This window comes from Canis lupus, chromosome 2 (genome assembly GCF_048164855.1).
Source record: "Canis lupus baileyi chromosome 2, mCanLup2.hap1, whole genome shotgun sequence".
NCBI classification, from domain to species: domain Eukaryota; kingdom Metazoa; phylum Chordata; class Mammalia; order Carnivora; family Canidae; genus Canis; species Canis lupus.
The window spans coordinates 28,254,888-28,279,065 of record NC_132839.1 but is presented as its reverse complement, the minus strand read 5'-3'; the positions used below and the strand labels follow the sequence as shown (position 1 = coordinate 28,279,065).

General features: G+C 42.8%; 1 protein-coding gene across 5 annotated transcripts in view; it reads left to right on the top strand.

Moving 5' to 3' along the window:
- Window positions 1-19,916, top strand: part of CMYA5 (cardiomyopathy associated 5) — an 89,529-nt gene extending 69,613 nt beyond the window's left edge. For all 5 annotated transcript variants that reach the window (XR_012015452.1, XR_012015453.1, XR_012015451.1 and 2 more), the window contains 4 exons: window positions 10,484-10,617; window positions 11,885-11,984; window positions 14,449-14,622; window positions 19,058-19,916. Coding sequence is in view for 2 of the 5 variants with exons in the window: in XM_072793747.1 (XP_072649848.1) it covers window positions 10,484-10,617; window positions 11,885-11,984; window positions 14,449-14,622; window positions 19,058-19,304 (655 nt within the window). In the remaining 3 variants the exon portion in view is untranslated. The remainder of the gene's footprint in view (window positions 1-10,483; window positions 10,618-11,884; window positions 11,985-14,448; window positions 14,623-19,057) is intronic.
- Window positions 19,917-24,178: the final 4,262 nt, after the last annotated feature.

Genomic DNA, 24,178 nt, shown 5'->3' with positions numbered 1-24,178 from the left:
GTCTATTGCTGATGTATCACACTGGAGCCATCCCTCATCAATACAAGTAGCCTCAGTGTCTCATACTGCAGGTTAACGTCAAGAGACTGGAATAATTCATCTTTTATCTCAGAGGCCCAGAGCTGCAAAACTCATTTGTATCTCTTTTGGTTCTCTAATTTAAGAGTTCCAGAAGGAAGGAAAAGTCTGCTCTATGGGAGTGGCCACGTGCTTTATTTAGTCTTTCAACTATCTGGTTCTTAAAACCAACTTGAAAACATTTCTTACAGGATTGGATGGTTCAAAACTCTATAAAACATTATTAACTATTTAACCATCATCTATATTGCTCTATCACTAACATAACAATTGTACACAGCTAGTCAGATAGAATTGATAAACAAAGAAACTTAAAAGTTTATCACCTGTAGTCAACAAGTGCAAATAATCCCTACTATTCCATTGTATTAGAACCACATTCTTCACCTTGGTTTTTTGGCACAGCAGTCCATAATTAGAGTTGTTTTGTATCTTGTAAAGAATAGTAAGTTGGGACGCCTGGGTGGCCCAGTGGTTGAGCACCTGCCCCTGACTCAGGGTGTAATCTGCGGTCTCAGGATCGAGACCCACATCAGGCACCCTACATGGAGCCTGCTTCTCTTTCTGCTTACGTCTCTGCCTTTCTCTCTCTGTGTCTTTCATGAATAAGTAAATAAAATCTTTTAAAAAAAAAACTGTAAGCCAAGAGTTGTCTGATCCCACTCACTTGTTGACTTCATGAAGGGATCATGATGAAAATTTGTAGTCCTGGTGTCTTGGACAGTACCTGGCATATTGTAGCTACTCAATAAATATGTGTTCAATTAGCACTGAGCACATAACACTGATACCAACAAGAAAAGGTAGGCTGGATTTAAGGATGGTCTCTTATTTAAAATGGAAACAAAATAACCTGTGCTGACAAAGTAGGAAAGAATGGTGAATGAGTTAATTTTAGAGCTTGGATGCTTAGGTAGGAGATAGGACCAGCCTAGTCTGTGGGCTGGAAACTGGTTAATGGATCACTAATAGAAAACAGCACTCACAATCTTCTTAGCCATTGATTGCATAACCCTTTTTTTGGTTCTGGGTTCTTTTAAAAAAATCCTTTGCTAAACCAGATCTAAAAATTGATCCAGAGGTCACTACTGGGGAGTAAGGGGTGATCAAAGATTAATTCTTTTAAATATGGCTAGGTTAATTGGGTGAGGATGGGGACTGTGCCTGTGTAGATATTCAATAAAGTTCTGTTTAATGAATGAATAAGTGGACAAATGAGAGGAGTCGCCAAATTCCTCTTTGTCCTATCACCCTCAAGTTATCTAACTGGCTGAAATCTCTGGTAAAAGAGAGCTGAGGTAATCCTCAGATGAGTTCACAACTCTTTTTCACCCCCAATCCCTGAAAAGACAGACAGCCTTAAAGACTCTAGTCTGGAGTAGGGAGAGAAATTTAAAGGAAATGAAAAGAATGGAGAAAAGGATGAGTAATAGGAACACACACACACACACACACACACACACACACACACACACACACGAAGGGCATTGATTAGCCTTTAGACTGGGGAATCTGATTTTGGTTGCCAGAACAGAAATACATTCATCTTCAGACCTGCATTCATTCTCCCAGTATGATGGCCTCTAAATATTCTGATTTAAGATCAAAGGTACTGGTTGGACTCTTGTGGTGAGTGTTTGAATGGAATGAGCCTCCTGAGCCCCAAGTCCCACGACGTGGTATCTGAAATAGCGAAGCAATTGCCTCCATTCCATAATCCTCACAGAAAACACATTTGCATATTTTTGTGTGTGGGCACCATGGCTGGGTCCCAGCAGTCAGCCCCTGTTGGGATTGGGGGTAGGCGGGAGTGACAATCCACGGCTTGTGTGTGGGGGCTGAGGGAGCTCCTACTCACCCTTTCCTGTTTTTCTTTGAATGCTCTCCTCAGGTTGGGTGGGCTCAAAACACTTTCAAAAATTTTCCACCGCTCGGCTGTTTCCTCAGCTGTTCTGTCTCTCCTGTGTGGAGAGAAGTCAGCAGAACTGTGGGTGGAGGAGGGAAAACTGAGAGAAATATAGTACAGGGATTAGCTGTGTGGGCTGTGCAGAGAGAAGCTGTGTACTGAATGACAAATCTGTGAGACTCAATACACCACAAAAGTAGTTGGTAGTGAACTTCCCGCTCCCCTCCCTGGCTGAGGCCGTAGGGGTACAGAGACCTTCTCTAGGCCGCCCTCCCCGAAACATCCTCAGGGTGGGCTGGGCTCTGGGTGCTGGGCCTGTCAGCTCATGTTCTTCCTGCTTCCAGCATTCCGGGCCACATGTGGTGGGGCAGGAACAGAAATGTCTGTCACAGTTGGGTTTTCTAGCTGGGGACACCCGCTGCTGTGTCTGGATAATAAGGACAGATAAGGGCAAGTTTTCTAATGAACTCTGTACCTAAACAGGAGATGAAGAATCCCAGTATTTCTTTCTTTTTTAAAAAAGCTTTATACCAGGTTTTCAGCTGGATAGGTGATGACCAATGGTCAAGGGCAAATGATTTGACCTTCACAACCTGGGGACAAAGGAGGCAGTTATTCCTGCCCCATGCTTGCTTCACAGGGTGACAAGAGGATCACTGACGTGAATGGGCAAAAATTCAGGATTATTTAAGAGCTAATAGGCAGTCTTTTTATGGTATTGTTTTCCTGACCCAGGTAATCCTCCTCAGGAGGGAGCCCTTGGGAGAGTGAACTGTGGGATGATTTCCACCCCTCCACCCCACCCTGGTATTCTTGACATTCGACTTTTCCTAAATGAAATCTTTCTTCCCAAATGAATCTGATTTGACCGTGATCATTTACAATCTTAAACACCTTCTGGTTGTATAGTAAAACTTCAGTCAATGGAAACCTAGGCTGTTCCTTCACTTCTAACTTATGTTCTGTCAATTTCCAAAAGTATTCAAGTTGTTCACATTAAAAGACCCAGACATAATAGAACCACTGGAAACAATCCTGTGAAAACAAGAGCCAGATCATGCTGGGGTGAAGAGATTGTATCAGAAAGTACAGGTTAAGAACAGTAGCTCAATGGAACATAAAATTTAAATCTGAACTTCCTGGTAGCTAAGGTGAAAACGGGAGAGAGGGGGAGACAGCAAGAGGGAGAAAGAAAGAGATTACATAACTCATCTTTTTATAAAAAGGAAGCATAACATTTCACTAAGAGACAATTATATTTCTTGACATTCAGCTCTAAGATGAATTTTTCATGTAGATCTTTATATAAGGGCTATTGAACAAGATAATAGTGATTGTCTTTAAGAGGAGTTTTATAAAAGATGCAAAAACATTCCTGATGTAATCATTTTTCAACTGGATCTGAAAGCGTCGTGTTAAATCACCATTCTGGGCAGGCAGTTGTATGGGGACCTCAAGTAATTGTCCACACAGGTGGCCTCTGAGTGGTATAGGAAAGCTTAGAATCCAGAGGAATGGTTACTAGGCTCCTGGAATCCTCTGCCTGAAATAGAAATGGTATCATTCAGGCTTTGGAGGGGGAACTACAGAGAAAACAAAAATCCAGGATCCTTCTACTGGAATCCTTTGGCTCACTTGGATTTTGTGAGAGATCTAATTACAGGAAAGCCCAGGTCCCATGGTTGGCAGCATTCAGCCCTCGTGTTTCTACGCTATCACGAACTAATAGTGATGTTTAGTTAACGCTGAATCCCATAATATCCTCACTTATCAGAAGAAAAAGTCTTATTCAAAAATTTTTATTTACCAAGTTTCAAAACCAAAAATCAAAATATAAAGAATTGTCTTCTTAATCCTGATTTAACCAAAATGTTTCACCTTAAACCAAAAGGTTCCATGTTTACAGGTAGTTAAAGTTTTTTTAAATGGCTCCCAACATACTGGCTTCATTTTGTAATGATGAGCAACAATTAGTTCTTGCATTTGATGTTGCTTACGTTCTCATGGATTTTTCTTCTTTCCCCACTTTCTCCCTCCTACCTCTTCTCACCCCACTCTATTTATGAGTATGTTTCCCAAGCCTAAAACTGATCATAAAAGTCAACTGGGCTGCTTGTAAAAGCTTAGATTCACGGGTGCCCTTAGGAGCTTCCGATGCAGAAGGTCTAGGGTGTCCACGCAGGCTGGGGAAATGCTACTTCACTGGCTGGGCCCAGGGGCCCGCACTCTACTCTGTTCACGGCTCACGTTAAACAGCGTTGACTGACTGGCTGAATGTGGGTGCGGCCAACAGGAATGCTCGCAAGAACCCACTGTGTTTTTAACAAACAATTCGTATTTAGCCATCTGTCATGCACTGCAGCGACAGCACCATCCGTAGGCTGCTTCCAGGAGTGATGGCACTGGATTCCTCCATATTGTTTGTACACACACCGCCCCCCCTCCTCTGCAGAGAAAACATGCTTCAGTCTAGGCGCTAGACATGCCAGTGCAGAGGCGGTCACTCCTCAGGGTTACCAGCCCCTCAGGTGACCTTAAGCACATGTACATCCTTTCTCCCATCCTACACAAATTGTTGATTTGTCGAATTCCTAGAGAAGCTACTTTACAAAATTCAAATTAATGTGTGTCCTGCAAACACATTCAACCAACTCCTGAGCTTAAAAGTAAATTATTTAATTGATTTTGGGTAATATGTACATATGGCACTGATTCAAAGATACCAAAGGGATACAGTGAAAATTAAGACTCCTTTCCATTTATCTGTCACCCACTCGGTTCTTCTCTCTAGAGACAATTACTCTTACCTGATTCACATTTATCCTTTCAGGTAGTCTCTGCATATACAAACATCTATGTTTTTTCAACAAATGGTGCCAGGCTATAGGTATTTTCACCACCTTGCTTTTCTTGTTTAAAAATATTTCTTGGTGAGTATCCTATACCAATGCATATAGAACTGCCTCAATTTTAAAAACAATTCTGTTATAGTGTGTTTTAAGATATAATTTGATTTATTTGACCAATTGAAAGGTACTTGTTTCCATTTTCTTGTTAACACAAACCATGCTTCAGAAAAAACCTTGTATATCATTTCATACATGTACCAGGATGTATGCAGGATAAAGTCCTAGAAATAGAATGTATAACAGCATGTACATTTTGGATTTTGATAGATATTACCAAACTGTTTCCATTGAGGCTGTAGTTGTTTTACACAGGCTAGCAGCATACAAGACTGTCTGGTTCTTCATACCCTTGGCTATACAGGATATGATAAAACTTTTGATCTTTGACAACTTATAGCTAGAAGATGGAATCTTATTATAGTTCCAGTGTGCATTATTATTATTGGGTTGAACATCATTTCATATGTTTCAGAACCATGTACTTCCTTTTCTGTGAACTGTTCATTTCCTTTACCCATTTTTTTCTTGTTGGGCTGTAAGTATTTTTCGTATTGCTTTGTAGAAGCTCTCTCTTTTTTTTTTTTTTTTTTGAAAGAACATTAGCCCTCATCTACAACATGAGTTGCAAATTTGTTTTGAAGATTTTTAGCCATGCATCTTTTTTATTCATATGTAGTTGCCATACAATATTATATTAGGTTCAGGTATATAAAATAGTGATTCAACATTTACATGCCTCATGAATTGATCACAGTAAATCTATCATCTGTTAGCATACAAAGTTATTACATACTATTAGCTACATTCCCTATATTGTACATTGTATCCTCATGTCTTACTTATTTTATAAGTAGAAGTTTATGCCTTTTCATCCCCTTCCCATACCTCACCCATCCTCTCCCCCACCTCCCCTTCTCTGGCAACCACCAGATTGTTCTCTGTATTTATGAGTATGTTTCTGTTTTTCTTTGTTTGCTCTTTTTTCTTTTTCAGATTCCATATATCAGTGAAATAGTGGTATTTGTCTTTCTCTGACTTATTTCACTTATCATTATACCCTCTAGTTCTGTCCAGGTTGTCACAAATGGCACGATCTCATTCCTTTTTCATGGCTGGGTACTATTCCAGTGTGAGGTACATCTATATCTAGGTCTAGGTCTGTGTAGAGATATATCTCACATCTTTAATCCTTTGATGGACACTTAGGTTGTTTCTGTATCCTAGCTATTGTAAATAATGTTGCAGTGAACTGAACATGGGGGTGCAGATATCTTTTCAAGTTAGCATTTTCATTTTTCTTTGGATAAATACCCAGAAGTGAAATTGCTGGATTGTACAGTTGCTCTATTTTTAATTTTTTGAGGAAACTCCATACTGTTTCCATAGTGACTGCACCATTTTGCCTTCCCATCAACAGTGTCAGAGGGCTCCCCTTTCTACACATCCTCACCAACACTTGTTATTACTTATCTTTCGATTCTACTGATTCTAAGAGGTAGGAGGTGATAGATCACTATGGTTTTGATTGACATCTTGCTGCTGGTAAGTGACGCTGCATATGTTATGGATATTTTTAAATGCTAATTTAGTTGAATTTATCAATCTCTTAAAAATAGCTTTATTTCTTGTCTCATATTTAAAAATCCTCTCTCACGTTTTTTTGTAGTATCCAGTGATTCCATTTTTAAAAATTCGATCTTTTATCATCTGAACTTTGTTTCAGTAGGAAGTGTGAAATTAGTAATCCAATTTTATTTTTTTGGTATGGCTATCCAGCTGTCCCAGTAAGAAAACCCATCATTTTCCCTTCTGATTTGAAATAATTCCATTATTATACACTCAAGAGCCTGTGTTTTGCTCTATTCCTGACCTTTAGAATGTATAATCTGTTCTATAGATCCATCTATTTATGCCCCACTGCCATGCAGTCTTTCATTATCATAGCTTTATAATTTATAATTCTTGGTAGGTGAAGTTGCCACTTCATGACTTTATATATATGTATATATTTGAGAGAGAGAGAGCACAAGTGGGGAGGGGCAGAGGGAGAGGGAGAAAGGATGTGAAGCAGACTTTGCACTACGCACGGAGCCCGAGATGGAGCTCCATCCCACAATCACAAGATCATGACCTGAGCTGAAACCAAGGTCAGATGCTCAACAACTGGGCCACCCAGGTGCCCCTATGACTTTTTATTTTTAACCTTGTGTCTGTGACTTCAACTTATGGAAATGCTTTTAGTGTTTTCCCACTAAACATTAGGTCCTAATGGCTTTTTACTTTATAAAGACCCTTTTCAATTCCCAAGTGAAATGATTCTTGTCCCACTGTTCATGGCTAGTTGTGTCAAACTTTTCAGTTGTGCCTTGAAAAAACTAAAGAATGAATGGTCTCAAGCTACAAAGGCCTTCATAACATTGGGCACACATTGCCTCCTGGTGACTTCTACTCATTAGCCTTTTGAAACAACAGAAAAGGGGGAATGTCTCATTTATGATAGCCTTTCAGATTTCTGAGGAGACAGTGGGTCTCCCTGAAATAGTTTTTCTCTGCTTTACAGCATTAGAGTTTAACAAATGTTTGTTTTACCAACAGAGAGACGAGCAGGTTGAGAGTCTTTCAAAAACCTGTTGGGCACAGAGCACTGGGATTGTACTCCCTGGTATGCTTATCCTCCACTGGCAATCAGCTAATTGCTGATGTGTTAAGGTTTCTAGATGCTTCCTTGCCCTCATGTTCCTGAAAACAGAGCTATCCTTTTCCACTGCACTGTAGCACTTGTAGGGAGAATTCCCATACCAATGACCCAAAGTGAAACCATTTGAGTCACATTTCTTACTGTCTTTTGAATTTTCCTATTAGCTTAAGCCTTCTAACATGGTCAGATCAGTTAAATTACTGAGGAGGCTAACATCCCTTCTTACCTAAGCACCAACAACTGGTTGTGGTCCTATCTGTGGCGTAATCACTTACCTCAGTTTGGATATTCTTTGAATCTTAGTCCTACTACCAACTATGCTTTGAATAATGTATATGGATTCAGTTACAGTTCTGACATTTTTGTTTTTGAGATTAAAATTATAATCTGTGGAAGGGTGCCAGTCTTCAGATTTCAAATTCCAAAATTTTTAAGGTTTTCATGTGGCTAATATGAAGACTTCTATGACATTAAAGTGAGGTCAGACAATGAAAAGACATAGAAAAAAACATATGTAGGTGAGCTTTTTTGCTTTGTTCTTGATGCTGGAGCAACGATGGCGACTTGTCAACAATAAAACTCTACATTTCATATTACTTTGATTCTCATTCCTGGTGCTTTTATTTCACAGATTCAGTGAGGGCATTGTGCAGATCTCTCAAGTCTACACGATCTGCTGACATATTAAAAGCAGAATCTGATCCTATATTCTGACTTCAATGCCATGGAAACCTTTAATCTTTAAATGAGTGATAAGACATAGGATGCAGTTGACTATATATGTGGAATTCTTTCCTTGACCAACTTCATAAAACTGAAAAGCAAACACCCTCAAACCAGTATTTTTGGTATTTAACAACCTCATCAAAAAAAAAAAAAAAAAAAAAACAACCTCATCATTACAAAATGAAGCCAGTATGTTTTATTCCTTCTTGGAACTGAAATTTTCTCACCTAGACTTACCACTCCCCACTCAGGCTTCAGGGTAACAGGGCCTGGGCGCATGATAAGTGATTGATAGACATTTGTTTAATGGATGAATGAAGTAAATTCAGTTCAGGCGCAAGTATGCTTACAGAGACAATAACTTTACTGCTTGTTATAATGAATGTACATCTAAACCATCAATTCAGCCATCAAGTCAAATAAGATAAGCATATACACCCACCCCAGAATAATATTCTAGATACCAGTTGGGAATTACTTTCTCAATCATGGGACATGGTTTTTCATTAACTAACTGAAGCATAATTAGTTGTCAGTGAATATGTGGTTTAATGATTCTGGTGGGGCTAAAGATAGTACTTGCAGAGGGCCCTGGTCAGGTGGCAGGTCCTAAAATAACAACCAGTAAGGCTTGACAAGTTTCCAGAGGCCTCTTCCACCAGGACACTATTAAATAGCATGTGCGCAAATAGACCCCATCTGCTCCCTGCCCCTGCCCTCTTCTTTCTGAGGAACACATTGGGTGTTTTTTCACTTTTAGACATAATGGGGGAGGGCACTGTGACTTTGTATGTATTTTCTGCTTTTAACAACTGTTCAATTGCTTGGTTTTCTGAATCAATGATGCTTTTTCCTTTTTCTGATTCTCCATAATGTTGTTTAAGGCAGGTATTGAGAAGTGAAATAGTCACCAGAAGTAGAGGTGACCTAAAGAAAATCTTTGATTCTAACCCTTTTGCAGTACGTTTGTTAATAACAAACACAAAGAAAAATGAAGACAAACAAGCAAACAAATGGATTAAAAAACCCCTATCCTTCTGAGAATGAACAGGAAGTGTACTGTACTATTGTTCTCACAGACCATAATCCAGTGCACATCTCCTGGGAACAGGGCCCTGGCACTAGCACTCAGATTAGAAATTCTTTCATTAATAAGGAGGCTAATTTGTAACTATCCCCAAAGCCTCTCCAAATGGAGGCTGGAAAAATAAGCGGTTGTGTAATTTACCTGTGTAAATGCTCTAGGCCATGATATCAAGCAGATTAAAGAGAATAGAAAAGAGGCACAAAACTACTTCAGTTCCCCAGCAAGTTGAGAGAGCTCCATCTTCAAATCCAGCAAGTCTAGATGTGGTTAAACGGTTGGGCTGTTACCCACTGGCACTTAGACACTACTACAAGCACTTTTATTTTAATATACACAGGAGATTTAGAAATAGCAACTTTGGAAATTTTATTTGGCAATTAGAATTCTCTTTACTTCCTGGGATTAAGCTTGCCTCAAAAGATGCTGTCTTTTTTAGGGGTCTTCTGTTTCTATAACTTTAGTGGCTTTTGTAGGATGGCCATGTCCAAAATCATCACTCACCTTAAGTTTTCTGCTCTTCTTGATCTGCCAATTAGATAATTAGCATCCTTTGTATTATAGATTGGTTTAACATCATCTTAATCCTTATGTGCCCTGTTAGGCAAAAGTTTATAAAGAAAATAATATATTCTTAGAGACTCACTAACCACAAAATTAATCTATTTCAAAGAGCAATCTGGAAGGCATATATTGGAGAAAAGTTGACAAAGATAGAAGTAATTTGATAAAGTAATCTTAGTGGACCATGACCATTTTGTAAACCTACCTTGCTAACTCAGTGGTCACCAAAAGGAAAAAATAAGTAATTTGTCGATAATAAAAGATCATTTGCTACAGGATGAAATATGATGAGTTGTTTCGCATGTGGTCTTATATTTATTTTTTTAGATTTTATTTATTTATTCATGAGAGATGCAGAGAGAGAGGCAGAGGGAGAAGCAGGCTCCCTGCAGGGAGCCTGATGTGGGACTCGATCCCAGGACCCCAGGATCATGACCTGAGTCAAAGGCAGACACTCAACCACTGAGCCACCCAGGGGCCCCACAATCTTATATTTAAAATTATTTTTTTGTATTTAGATCCTTCTCTGGAATTAAAGGACTTCAGCTGAAAGTTAACCTCCAACCCAATGACAATTACTTTTTCTACGTGAAAGCCATCAATGCATTTGGGGCGAGCGAGCAGAGTGAAGCGGCCCTCATTTCCACCAGAGGTACTTTCTCCTTTACACACACACACACCTATTTCCAAGCCTTTCCATTCCTTCTCTTTTACCACTTAGAGAAGACACACTAGAAGCCTCTTCTTAAAGCCCCAACCTCTTGGCAGTGCTGGGTTTTTGGCATGAGGATCCAAGATGAGTCAAAGACCAAGATGTTTCTTTCTTTTCTTTTCTTTTTTTTCTTTTTTTTTTTTTTTTTTTTCTGATGCAAGGGGTTCTCAACCTTGGCTATGCATTAGCAATCAGCCAGGAGACTTAAAAAATACTGATACCCAGGCCCCACTCCTGGAGACCCTGATCTAATTGATCTGGAGGTGGTTTTTATGCCCCCAGCTGATTCTTGTTTGGCTAATGCCAATTTGCTATAATTAGTGGGTATGTTTTGAGTGTATTTTGGGGACAGTGAGATGGGAATATTCTTTTATTACACTGTAAACTCCATGAACAAGCTTCCAGTATTATTCTACTGTTTATTTTTGGTGCTTAGCACATAGGTTGTGCCAATTAATGTTTGTTGAATAAATGAATGGATAACTTAAGGAAGTGATAAAGCTGTTCAATGACATTTTGGAGAAAATAGCCAAATGATGCCAAGGAAAAATGCCTGGCCGTTTTCAATTATTGTGACAAGAAGTGAGAAATGGAAAGGTGATCATTATCTTATCCTAAACCCAAAGATGGGAGAAGATTGAGGGTGGTACATTAAGTGACTTGCTTAGCCAGTAAAAACTTGTGTCCTACCTTGTTTGTGATGTGGTGAGGGCCCACCTGATGTTTATAAGAGAAGAAGACATGAGGGCTGCCTGCCCAGACATGTGTCCCCAGTCCCAATATGGCACCTGCATCTTCCCCTGTTAGAACCACTCCTTTAGCTTACCCCAGTGCATCTTCAGACTAGAAGGTACATATGAATCTCTGAAGGAGCTTGTGAAAGTGCAGATTCTGGTTCAGTAGGTCTGGGATGGGGCTGGAGATTCTGCATTTCTACCTAGTTTCCAGATGATGTAGACGCTGCTGGTCCAAGGAGCTCACTTTGCATAGCAGAGGGAGCTCTTGTCCAGAAGGCACACCAGCAGCGCCAGGAAGAGGTAAGTAGCCACTGGCATTCATACATGCCTTACAGTGGATGAGATCTTCAGCTTGTGGATCTGAAAACACTGATGCCAGGGGAGAGTAAGGTCTGAAATATGGTGCTTGACCCAGGGACAGCACTTACCGTCGTGGTAACACTCTAATCCTCTTTTCTTAACTGCAACAGGAACCCGATTTCTTCTGTTGAGAGAAACGGCTCATCCTGCCCTGCAGATTTCCTCAAATGGGACAGTGATCAGCTTCACTGAGAGGAGACGGCTGACAGAGTAAGTAGGAGGAGGCCCCTGATGGCCTCAGCAGTAGAGTCTTCTCTACTACTATTTCTTGGTTTCAGGGACATGCCTGGAGGTACGGTATGGAATATCCATGTGAGCACTCCCATACGGTTAATTACAGTTCACCACTAGGAAAAAAGCGACAGTAGTTCATAAGTTGGAGCAAGTGTTAATATTCATATCGCAAACACAAGCACAGATGGTTTTGTTTAAAACAGGCTGCTTTCAGGTACCATCTCTGGTTTAATGAAAAAAAAAAAAAAGTCCAGGCTAATTCTGCTTTTATCTTCAATAGCAAACCAGGTTTTGTATCTGGCCACTTTAAAAGGAATAGAAGAGAATGACATTCTGTTGAGTTTCTGGTTCTGGCCACCATGCAGGACTTTCATATTTTCAGACTTTTTTGTCCCTCCCCAGCCAGTAGCTGCCATGAAAAGGAGCATTAATGAGCTAAAAGCTGAAGGTATCATGGGAAGACTGTTTCATGATTTGTCAAGCAATCTCTCATGGCCATTTTAAGGATCAAAATGGTCACAGGGGAGAAAGCACATGAAATGCTTTGGAAGAGTGTAACACATGTGGGGGAGTACAGGCTGGTGTGGGTGCTGATGGTGCCCCGGTGTGGCTGCCAGCAAGCAAGCACTCCACACCACGCTGAGTTACATGGTTCTGGTCTCGGGTTGCCATTCACCTGTGTGTGGCCCAGCTCAGGTGCCAGCTGCTCCTGGAAGTCTTCTCCGGGCCCTGGCCCCCTTTGATCTTTTCTGTGAAAAAGTCTGAGCACAAGTGGAGTCATTTGTCAGCCACTCCCCTCTTGAATAATCCTCAAGCAGCAGCCCTGCCTTCTGCCTCTTTGAATCTCATGGGGCCTGGAACATTGTAGGTGCCAAAAAAATATACAAATAAGTGAATTCAGGGGGGAAAAAAGATTTAAGAAGTAGATTGAGCTTTTCTGTCTTTTTTTGATTTTTCAAAAAATCAAAAAGAAAAATAGACTGGAAGTTGGTAAGAATTCATAGATTATAACTGAAAATAACTATAATGTGTTTCATAGTATTTTATTTATTAGTAACCCCAAAATTCACTTATAAATATCAGGCAGCCAGGCAGTGCTCAGGGAGCAAGGGCCTGTGGCTATCAACCTCATTGGAAGGAGGTTGTTGGATAAAGACGTGAGAAAGTGAAATACATTCCTTTGCATTAATCATTTTCTCATCTGTTAAAAAGAAGAGGGTGCTGACTGAGTATTAACACTGTTTAAATTAAAAATGCTTCCTTGCTGTCTCAGCCGTTTCAAAGCAGAATTGAGCAACTCATGCAGACAAGGTCGCCCATCAGCAGTTGAAAGTGCTTGGGTTCACGGTGCCTGTTTTAAAAATAGCTAAGGTGAGACAAAAGGAGACCTTTCAATGACCTCTCGGGTGCTACAATCCAAGGAGGCCAGGTCCCAAAGACTGTTGACCACCACTTGTACAAAGCATACTCATCACACCTGGTCAGCTCTATACCTCACCGGCTGCCTTGCCTCCTAAGAGCTGCTCTCTGTGCCCAGCAAGGTCAGCAAACATGGGAGCTCACCGGTAAAGAAGATTTTGAAGACTCCTTCTCCACCCTACCCCCTCCCTACCTTCAAGGGTTTTTTTTAAGGTTTTATTTATGCATTCATGAGACACACACACACACATACACACACAGAGAGAGAGAGAGAGAGAGAGGCAGGGACCCAGGCAGAGGGAGAAGCAGGCTCCATGCAGGGAGCCCGACGTGGGACTCGATTCCGGGTCTCCAGGATCACACCCTGGGCTGAAGGCGGCGCTAAATTGCTGAGCCACCCGGACTGCCCTTTATCTTCAAGTTTTTTTTTTTTTTAAAGATTTTACTTATTTATTCATAGACACAGAGAGAGGCAGAGACACAGGCAGAAGGAGAGGGAGAAGCAGGCTCCACGCAGGGAGCCCGATGTGGGACTCGATCCCGGGTCTCCAGGATCACACCCCAGGCTGCAGGCGGAGCCAAACCTCTGCGCCACCGGGGCTGCCCTATCTTCAAGTTTTAAAGAAAAACGTTGCAAGTTATGTTCTCTTGGAACTCCCCAGTGCCTCCCTCGTCTTTCCACACAATCCTTGAAAGCAGAGATGTGCCGTTTCTTCTTGTCCCACCACTATTCTGGTTATTTCCTGGTACTTAGCTCCCTCAGGAGATGCAGTGTGTACTCTACATACATGTTGTCTGTGGCAATGGGAGTATGTCAAATGCACATTGTGAGTCTGTGGAGTTCTGTGGCGATCGGGTCAAATTTGGGGGCGTAATGAACAAAGGGTGTCTTTAGTCAAATTCCAGCAGTTTCCAAGGATAGAGTCCTGCCTAAACTGTGCATGGCTTTGTGAATGGTGATGTTTATGAGATGAAAGCTGGTGATCCTGTGCTGGCTTAACTGGATCCACTTGGTCTGCAGAATCCCATCAGTGTTGGGCGAGGAGCTGCCTGCCTGTGGCCAGCATTACTGGGAAACCACAGTCACAGACTGCCCGGCTTACCGACTTGGCATCTGCTCCCACTCGGCTGTGCAGGCTGCTACCCTGGGACAAGGGGAGACTTCGTGGTACATGCACTGCTCTGAGCCACAGAGGTACGCTGGAGCCCTGTCCTCCCTTGTTGGTCAAAGTGTCACAAGTCGATGTGTAGGCAAGGGTCTCTGGGGCAACTAACAATAGCATCCTAGTTCCCTGCCCAAGTCTGAGCCAACAAAGAAAGAAAACAGAAGACTCAAATATATGAAGACCAAACTATTGCTCTGATTACTGAGGAAGCCCATTTTAGTGAATGTGGTTCATATGCAGGGGCAAGGACATTTCTTATACTGAGCCCTGTTAACAGACTTGTACGCACCCAGAGCTGGTAACAGACTTGTACGCACCCAGAGCACTCTGTTAACAGACTTGTATGCACCCAAGCCAGCTTCTGCGCCCTGCAGGACAGAGTTGGTCCCTGAAGAAACAAAGAAGGATGTGTGTCTCATTGAGAAGCTCATAGTCCAGAGACAGGGACCTCCAGGCCATGCATGGCCAAGTTTTCCTTCTGGACTCACCCCAGGGTGGGGGGAAGGGACAAGGGTCATACTAAAAAGCCCCCTCCACAGAGGAGTCAACAAAAATGAGGAAAGAAGTGAGTCCCCAGTACCTTCCCCTTACTGGTCTATATCAGGAATTGGCCAACAGGAGCCCACAGGCCATACACGACTGCTTCCTGGTTTTATAAAATTTTATTAATAGTTTGATTGAAATACAGTTATACTCATTTGTTTACGTATTGTCTATGGCTGCTTTTGCAGTACAATGGCAGAACTGACCAGTTGTATTGGAGACCAAGTGACCCCCAAAGGCTAAAAATATTTACTGTCTGCCCCTTTACAGAAAAAGTTTGCTGAACCATACTAGTAGCTTTGTGTAGTTGGTTAATGTGATGAAGCCCCAACCTGTGTTAGTCTCAGAGAGATAAGGCAAGGACTGGATGATCTGAATATGCTCACAGGGTGGTCTTCATTAGAAATGTGACTTTAATCCTGGCCTTGTGCTCAACTAGCCTCCTTGTGGCTACTCACCACAAGTCATGAAGCCTTTGAACATATCCCATAGGCCTCATCGATCTTGCCAGAGGAGAATGACACCTGGTCTGCTACATTTTTGGGTGGTAAGGATCACATGAAGTCAGGTACAAGGAAGAGCCTTGAAATTGTAAAGTATCATAAAAATATGAGGCATTATTCAAATGTAATGCTTTAAAAAGGAAGCCTCCGGTGCTCACCAGTTCCCAGAAAAAGGCCCACAGATTGGGATTTTGCATATCTCTGGCTGCACATTTCTCCCTGCATCCTACTTGACACAGTTTGATTTTCTGACATGGTTCATAAGGACACTATATCCAGAAGCTATTCAAAGTCACATTTCATCAAGTCAGAGCAATTATTATAATTGATGTTCATTGCTGCACAATGCTTAAGGACCTAACCCCTGCCCAGAGTGTAAAATCTCTCAACTCCAGAATTTATAATGAGCAGATTTAGAGCTGGAACCAGATATAGATTTCATGAAAATTTCCTTAGACACTTGAACCTTTAAAACCCCCAAACCAAAGACTAGCCTCCAGAAACAAATTCCTATACACTGGAGAACAGAATTATATCCTGTCAACAGGTTCGACAAGCTTGGTCTTCGGCACCTTCGGGCCCAGGGTAGGCTCTGTGGATTCAGGGAGGAAGAGTGTTCCCACCGGTGTGGTCACGGCGCAGAGACGTCAGGCCTCAAGTACTTTCACTGCATGTTTCATATAGAGTACCGCTGGTTTAGGCACCGTGGGAGCCACTGTGGCAGATCACTGCCTCTGTGTTCCACATTTCTGGTTTCATGATTTTAAACTAAATTGTATGACTCTTGATCCTGTTTGCATAGAATCCAAGCTTTAAGATGTCACAACGGGAAAGGAGAAATGGAAAGAGTCTGAAGACACAGAATCAGTTGGACTTCTTTCTGTCCATTCCCCCCTCGTTCACAGCCTCCTTACCTCCTCTGTTATTCCACCCCAGCCACCATGCCTGTACCTTCAGGGGGCGGCCTGCACCCACCTCACGCTCTCCTACGTGTCACAACTGGCAGATTTTTCTAGAACATCATTTTCATCATATCCCTTGCTTTTTTTGCCCCAAAATCTACAAACCTCTAGAGTGATGCCAGCACTCAGCTGGGACCACAGTAAAGAGAGGAATCCAGGAGTAAGGTGACCAGAAAGGGGGCTGCGGAGCCCTCAGAGGAGTAGCCACCAGGGCTCAAAGGGATCTGGACTCAGTCTGGGCCAATAGTGGGATTCACGGGACTGGACCACCTGAGCATGGGGACCCCAGTACAGCAGTTCAGAGTCACACAGGTGTCTAGAGTCAGGCTTCTAGATGATCTTTGAGCAGACACTGGCAGTCCAAGAGGGGGCAGTAAAAGCAGGGCAGGGAAACTGGCCTCAGGCAGCCAGCCTTGGTTTCAGGCCCGACTGTGGGTTTGGAGAAGAACTGATATGCTGGATAGGAAATGGAGGCAGAAGAAGGGCAGGGCACATTCGCAATGGAGCCAGGTCTTCAAGAGATGTCTCTCCTTCCTTGGCCTCTGTGGAGGGGATTGACTCAGGGACTGACTGGGGCTGGGCCTGTGAGCACTGGGAGCCTTCTAAACAGGCTGAGGAAATGGCTCTTTTGGGCATTCAGAATCCTCTAGAACAGTGCTATGCAATCAAACATTCTGTGAAGGTAGATAAACGAGGTCACAGATGGCTGTTGAACACTTGAAATGTGACCAGTAGGACTGAAGAACTGGACAGTGAATTTTATTTAATTGTGATTAATTTTAATTTAAGTGGCCACATGTGGCCAGTGGCAATTGTGATGGATAGGCAGGTGTAGATCCTGGCCGCTGACTTACCTATTCAGGTCACGTCCTCAGAGTCACTCCCATGTCCTCTCCAAGCCGGTCAGGCAGTTGGTGACATCGCCCCTGACCTAGGGTCTTGCTCATTTTGCCGCCTGGCCATTGCTCCTGCTGCCCCTGCTGGCGCATCTCGCCCTCCCTCTTTCCCACCAGCCAGTTCAGACCCATGTGCTCCCACAGCCCTCCGAAAGCACCCCCGCCTGCACCGCTGCCCCCTGGCGCTGCCACCTGCAACCTTGTGTTCTCTGTAGCCCCCAGAGCTTCCAGATGTGCATCAGCCCCCCCGCGCAAGGCATCAAAGGTCCTTTAGCGTCGTGTGAGCCCTGCTTGCTTTCCCGTCTCCCAGAACCGCTGCCCTGTCACATGAGCTTTTAGTCTGCAGCAAAGTTGCCGACTTGCCATTCCCTAAACACACCTGTGCTGAAGCTTTTGGGCCTTGGAGACTGACACCATAGGCCTTAGAGGTCCTTGGCTCTCTGGCACACCAGAGTCACTCATTGCCCCGAGGCTGGAGGCCCAGCCAGCCCCAGTGCTTCCACCCCTCACACTTACCATCCTCACAGACCTTTCCCTCGTCTCTTCTGTCTTTCATTTCTTCCCCTCCCCGCTTTCAGGACCCCAGCTCTGCTTCTGAGACTGCCAAGAGGAAACACCAAACTTAATGCTACTTTTTGCACCGAGCAATTTAGCTTCTTTTGTTTGGCAATACCCCCTTCCCAGCCTGGTCTGGAACCTTTCCTTTCACAGCCACATGGGTCCTCTGAGTATGTTTATAAATACTTTCCCAGTCAGTGCCCTGCGATGGAGCCCCAGCCGGAGCTCACGTTTAAGTGATCAACAGTGTTTTCCTCGCTGGTTGGGAGGTCCTGGGTCCCCAAAGGGCAAGGAGAGTGTTCTGTGGTCCTTCAGATCCCCCCAGAGGCCAAGGAAAGTTCTGGACTCACAGATATGCCCAATGAATACTTGTTGTGTTAAATTTATTTGAATTGAAGAGAGAAGTGACAGGCAGCCCCCCACCCCCACCCCCCACCCCTGGGCTTCAAGGCTACAGAAAACATTCAGGAGATGAAAAGGAAAGTAGGTTTGGGGTAGAGGGAGCCTATACAAAGGAAGAAGTTGGGCAAAAATAATGAAATTTTTTCTTAAACTTCTTAAAGGCCTTTATGTAAGTTACTTATAAATTTTTAAGCTGTAAAATTAATACATTTTATGGAAGGCAAGCCTGCAGTACTTTTTAAAATACATGGCAGCCTCAGAGGAGTTTTATTCAAAAGAATGACACACCATGAATGCGGTAGTTAAAACATGTGGGCAGCTGGGAAAGAATTAGAATGTTGAGAAAAATCACAAGGGAGGCATATGCTGGTTATTCTGGGACCGCCTCCTAATGTAGAAGGAGCAAAATTATTAAAAATGCTTGTCTGTTGGGATGAGCTCTGCATTTTAGCATCTAGGAGGGATCTGGTTAAAGGATCTGGGACAACATTATTGCAACTCACTATTGTGAAGTGAAATTAATGACTGAAACATTGGTTATCTCCAAGTGATTTTCGTCAAGATTTCCAGAGTTTAATTCCCTGTTCTGTTTCATTCCAGATACACGTTCTTCTACAGCGGCATCGTGAGCGATGTTCACGTGACTGAGCGTCCCACCAGGGTGGGCATTCTGCTGGACTACAACAACCAGAGGCTTCTCTTCATTAATGCTGAGAGTGGGCAGCTGCTCTTCATCATCAGGCACAAGTTTAATGAGGGTGTTCACCCTGCCTTTGCCCTGGAGAAACCTGGCAAATGTACTTTGCACCTGGGGATGGAGCCCCCAGATTCTGCAAGGCACAAGTGATCACTGGCTTTCAGAGTTCGCAAGGGCAATAATTCACATTTTGGGGGTCTATTGTTCTTTCCCTTGGGTGCTATGTATTATTCAAAACATCTCCCACACATTCGCGCTAATGATAGCTACACACACAGCGATCAGCACGTGAACAAAACCACCAAGGAAGCCTTGACTTTCTAGGTAGCTTGTGAGTCAAGAGGATGGAAAAACAACCTTCACCCTTTGCTTCCTATAAGTTTGAGTTCTTCCCTAAATTAAAAGGATTTATTCCCGAGTTGGGAACCACAACAGAGAAGGGCTCGTCCACCTGTTTTATTGGCAAAAGAAATCCTCGGAGGGACAGGTCTGAGCAAAGGGGAGGTTGTGTTCATCATCCGTCTCTGATGAGAAACATGTGCTTTTAGCAGAAGAGAGATGTCACCTCACTCCACTAAAGTATCATGTTTTCGAATCATTAGAGAAGGTGTTTTAATTGCTCTAAGTTGATAACAAACTCTTTTGTAATAATATGTACCGTAGGACATGAGTCTCTTTTCCCTGAAATTTTAGATGTAGACAAGTGCTAGGCATTAGAAATTTCCATTTTGTTAAATAAATGCTTAGATCCCATAAAACAAACCATGTTGTATGAACTTCTTCTCTGTAACTTACGAGCCGGGCATCTGTGGATTGGGGCACATTGCAGAGTAAATGACCATCCTACTTGAGGGGCTTCTGCTATGGCTAATTTTCACCTAAGAATTTTACATATATCTTTTAAAAATCCAAACACTTTAATCCCATAGTTACAGTCAACTACAGGAAGCTGGGAATCTCTTTTTGCCAAAATGAAATGGTTGGTCATTTTTAGATACTATATTGAAATCTCTCGGAATCTTCCTAAAATATGTGTGCAAAGTTGATACATCTAGAAGGCATTTTGAGATGATTGCTCTTATTTTCTATAATGTAAATATTTTGATCTTATTTATAGACTTTTTTAACACTACGGATTCATTTATTTCTCTTCCCGAATCAAGAAACAGTATCCTACTTTTAAGATCTATTCTAACTTCTATTGACTAACAGGTGGAAAATACAAATTGGGCCTATCACCCTAGTAGAGCGCCCTCAAAGCTATCATAACTCTGCTTTAAAATGAGAGCAGCTACTGGCAAGGTAGCTACTTAGTGAAATAGGAGGAGCAATTTACTGCTCTGTTGAGAATGTTATCTTCACTTTTGTCAAGCCTTAAAAGTGTTACCATCAGGTTCTGAGTCATCAGCAACCCATGGTCACTATTACTTTTTCGGTGAGAATGTCATGCAATTAAAAGCAGGAACAGTAGAGGCAACCTCATGAATTTTAGAATTTGTGCCAGTTTGGGTTTCTCTAAAAGTAGACCTGGAGATAAAGGTTTGGTGCTGGCTATTTACACAGGAAGTGATTCTGGGAGGCATACTGGGGGAAGTGGGAGAAATAAGACAGGAAGGGGGAAGAGCCAATAAATGACATGTTTTATGAGTGGGTTATTGCTACTGCGAGCAACTGGGATTCACTTGTACAGGGGGTACCCTGGAAACCACTCAGAACATGCCAGTGGCTGTCCAACCCTTGTTGGTTGAGGGTTGCCCGAGGGGGCATTAAGTTCCCATCCCCTACTTTTCCAGGCTGTGTCCCTTGCAAACACCTGTGGTCCTCAGAAAGCCCCGAGACAAAGGAAATGAGAAAGAAAAGCACCTGACATGGAGTTGTCAGTGGACAGCTGGTGCACTCAGGTGAGCCAGGGCCAAGTCGGGGGTGAATGGGACAGGGCACCAGCAGCATCTGCCATCAAATGGAAGCAGCTCTGGTGTTACGGGGAAAGGCACAATAATGGGAAGAGCTAAGTTTGAAGCTGGATTCAGCTCTTTGTAGGTGATAACTTTGGGCAACTCAGATTTTTTAGTTGTGCCTTTCTCTCAGGACAGTTGTAAAGATCAGGTTACTTATAAGCATGTGAAATGTCACAGCATTTTGTAATTTATAAAACACCAGGCAAGGGGCTCCAGAGACCCTCGGAGGCCAAGCCAGTGAGTGGTCCTCCTATCCCTGAGTACGTGGCAAGTAGATGGTGAAAGATAGGACTCTGGGGTCAGGAGATCATGTTTCAGTGGCCTTTATCCATTGACTGATGGAGTTCCTGGTTGGTCTCTAGAGAATTATTCCAGTGGAGACAAGCGAAGTGAAGTTCATGCTTTTTCCTTACATCCTCAAGCAATTCCTTCCTCCTTGGCTCTTCTCCTGAGTCTATTTTTCCTCCTTCTTGCTCTTCCGCCTCACGTAACACAAACTCTCAGAGGGAGGAAAGGAAGTCAGCAAATTTTGTCAAAATTGCTCCTCTGGAAATCTGTCAGTGGTGCTTATTAGTTTAATAACATCTGTAGCACATGTGCGACCTCCTTTAATCTGCATCAGACCCTTGCACGGTAAAAATTGTTGCCATTTTGTAGATGAGGAAACCGACTAGACTCAGAGCAGTGAGATAACTAGTTCACACTCACGCCGGCAGGTGGCAGAGTGTGGATTTAGATACAGTTCAAATCCTCAGCCAGGAGAATAAAATGATGCTTCATTTTGTATCACAGATTGTTTTTTTTTCCTATGCTCGTGATGTGTGAAAATTACATGTGTGTGTGTATACGTACACACTCTCTCCCCCACGCGTACATATGCACACATACATTCACACATACTTCTTTTCTTCCCTTCTGAACTGACTTCCTTCCCAAACATGTTTTGTTGCCGATGCCGTCTTGTGTCTACCTTTGATTCTTTCTTCAGTACTGGTGACCTTAATTAGGATTCGAGAAAGTCAGTAACATTTTGTTTGTGAAGAAAAGACTTTACTACATTAAACCACAGTGCTTCCTCTACGCGATATAGGGTCAAAATAAAGGAATTTGTGGGAAAAAGAAGAAGAAATGAGGATTAATACAATGGTCCTCTGTTTGCATACACACCTGGCAACCCTGGACAGATACAGTCTTTTTCAAAGGTATAAGCATTTTTCTACTGAAGCAAACCAGAATGCATTCCTGCTGGTTTTCTGGAGGTGCTTCCATAAAATGCAGCAGAGCTGAAGTATCGTACCACATCACATCCACTTACAACATTGTGTGTGTTAAGTACCAAACACTAACACTCTCCCATCAGAAGCATCCTTCTTCGGCTCCAGGGTGGCCTATATTGGAAGCCACTCCTCATCTTTCTTGTGTTAAGTACCCACCAATGATCTCAAGTGTTCAGTTGCTGAAAGAACTCACAGGACTCCAACACTTTATATTCACAGAAGGGCTTCATCACAGGCAAAGGCTATAGTAGAGCCGCACAGGGGAAGGTTAGGCATTGAGAGGGTCCTGGTATCTCAAGTGCAGCTTTGTTTGTGCTCCCACTGTTGGGTTGCAAAGTATGTAGGTCATCTCCAGGCCTCAAACCCCCAGCAGTATGCGTGTGAGACATGGTGATACCAGAAGCCCGGGTTCTGTTTCTGGGGGTGTTGGGATAGTAAACTGGTGCCATGTGCACTTTCTAGCTGTACAACTAGCCCTAACCTTTGGAACTTGCTTCTTTGACTCCTGCAGGTTCCACCGAAACCAATGCAAGTCATAAATCCAATGATTATTACTAAATGATCCCGACAGACTGGTGGACCCATGGTTACAGAATGTCACTTATGTTTAGTTAATAGATTCCGTGACATTGTCCAAGAGTCAGTAGCTCTGTGGATATGCATGTGATCAATTAAGACCGGCAGAAATGAGCCCGTGCTAGGCACTTACTGCCCTGTGTTTCTGAGCTCAACTGCCGGGGAGTATTTCAGGAGTAATAATATTAAGAGCTGAGTGCCTCTGCCATCCCCTCATGTCCCTGATAGGATGACTGCTAGAGACTGATCCCACACATATCTCTGAGTTGAATGAAGCCGACACTGATCTCCAGCTCCCTTCCCAATGCAGGAAGAGGCACATTTTCTGGGCTTTTTTTCCCCCCGAGGAGCTCAACATCTCTCATTTAACTTTACTATCCTCAAAGTGTAGGTGGTGGTGCCCCTCTTTGTGCCTCTTTTTTGGTAACTCCCTTTCTGTGTTAAGTCTGCTTTTTGCAATCAATATTGATAATCTCAGGTCCCCCAACAGTATGTGAGCTATAAGAATGGTGTGAGAATAGATGGGGGAGGGGGTTAAGAATGTTTAACTCGGAGCAAAGATAATTAGGGAAGGAGGTAAGAGGTCTTCAAAGATACGAAAGAGTCATTCTGTGGGAGGAATTAGGCTTACTTTGGTTTTTATACCCAGGACTGGTGGGCAGTGCCAAGGTTGAGATATCATTTCAAGAGAAGCAAGAACACCCACCAGTGATGGCTGGCCCAGGAACATGCCTGCTTAGCAGTAATGAGCACTCAGAGTCAAGCTGAATACAGAGGCTCAGTAATGAGCACTCAGAGTCGACTGCCAGGGATACTAAAGAGAACATTCTTGCTTTGAGTTCTAGATGCACAGTTTTAAAACTGTGTTCCTGACATGCTGGGATTCCACAGAGATGTCTGATGGCCACTGTGGGATCCAACGGGAAAGCCAAGTGGGTGTAACTTCTGACCCCTATCCTATTTGATCCCAGCAGCTCAATTTTGATCTGTTTTACACATGGTGTTCCATGTAATAATTAATTTGATAACAAGATTCTTATGATTAAGTAAGGTTTGAAAAGCAGATAACCATTGAGACTCAGGTCTGAATTCTATGATGCAGGGTGACCAAAAAGTCCCTAAATCTTCCAGTCTTTTTTTTTTTTTTTGCCAGTATTTTTTTTGTATATATATTTTTTTTATTGGAGTTCGATTTGCCAACATACAGTATAAC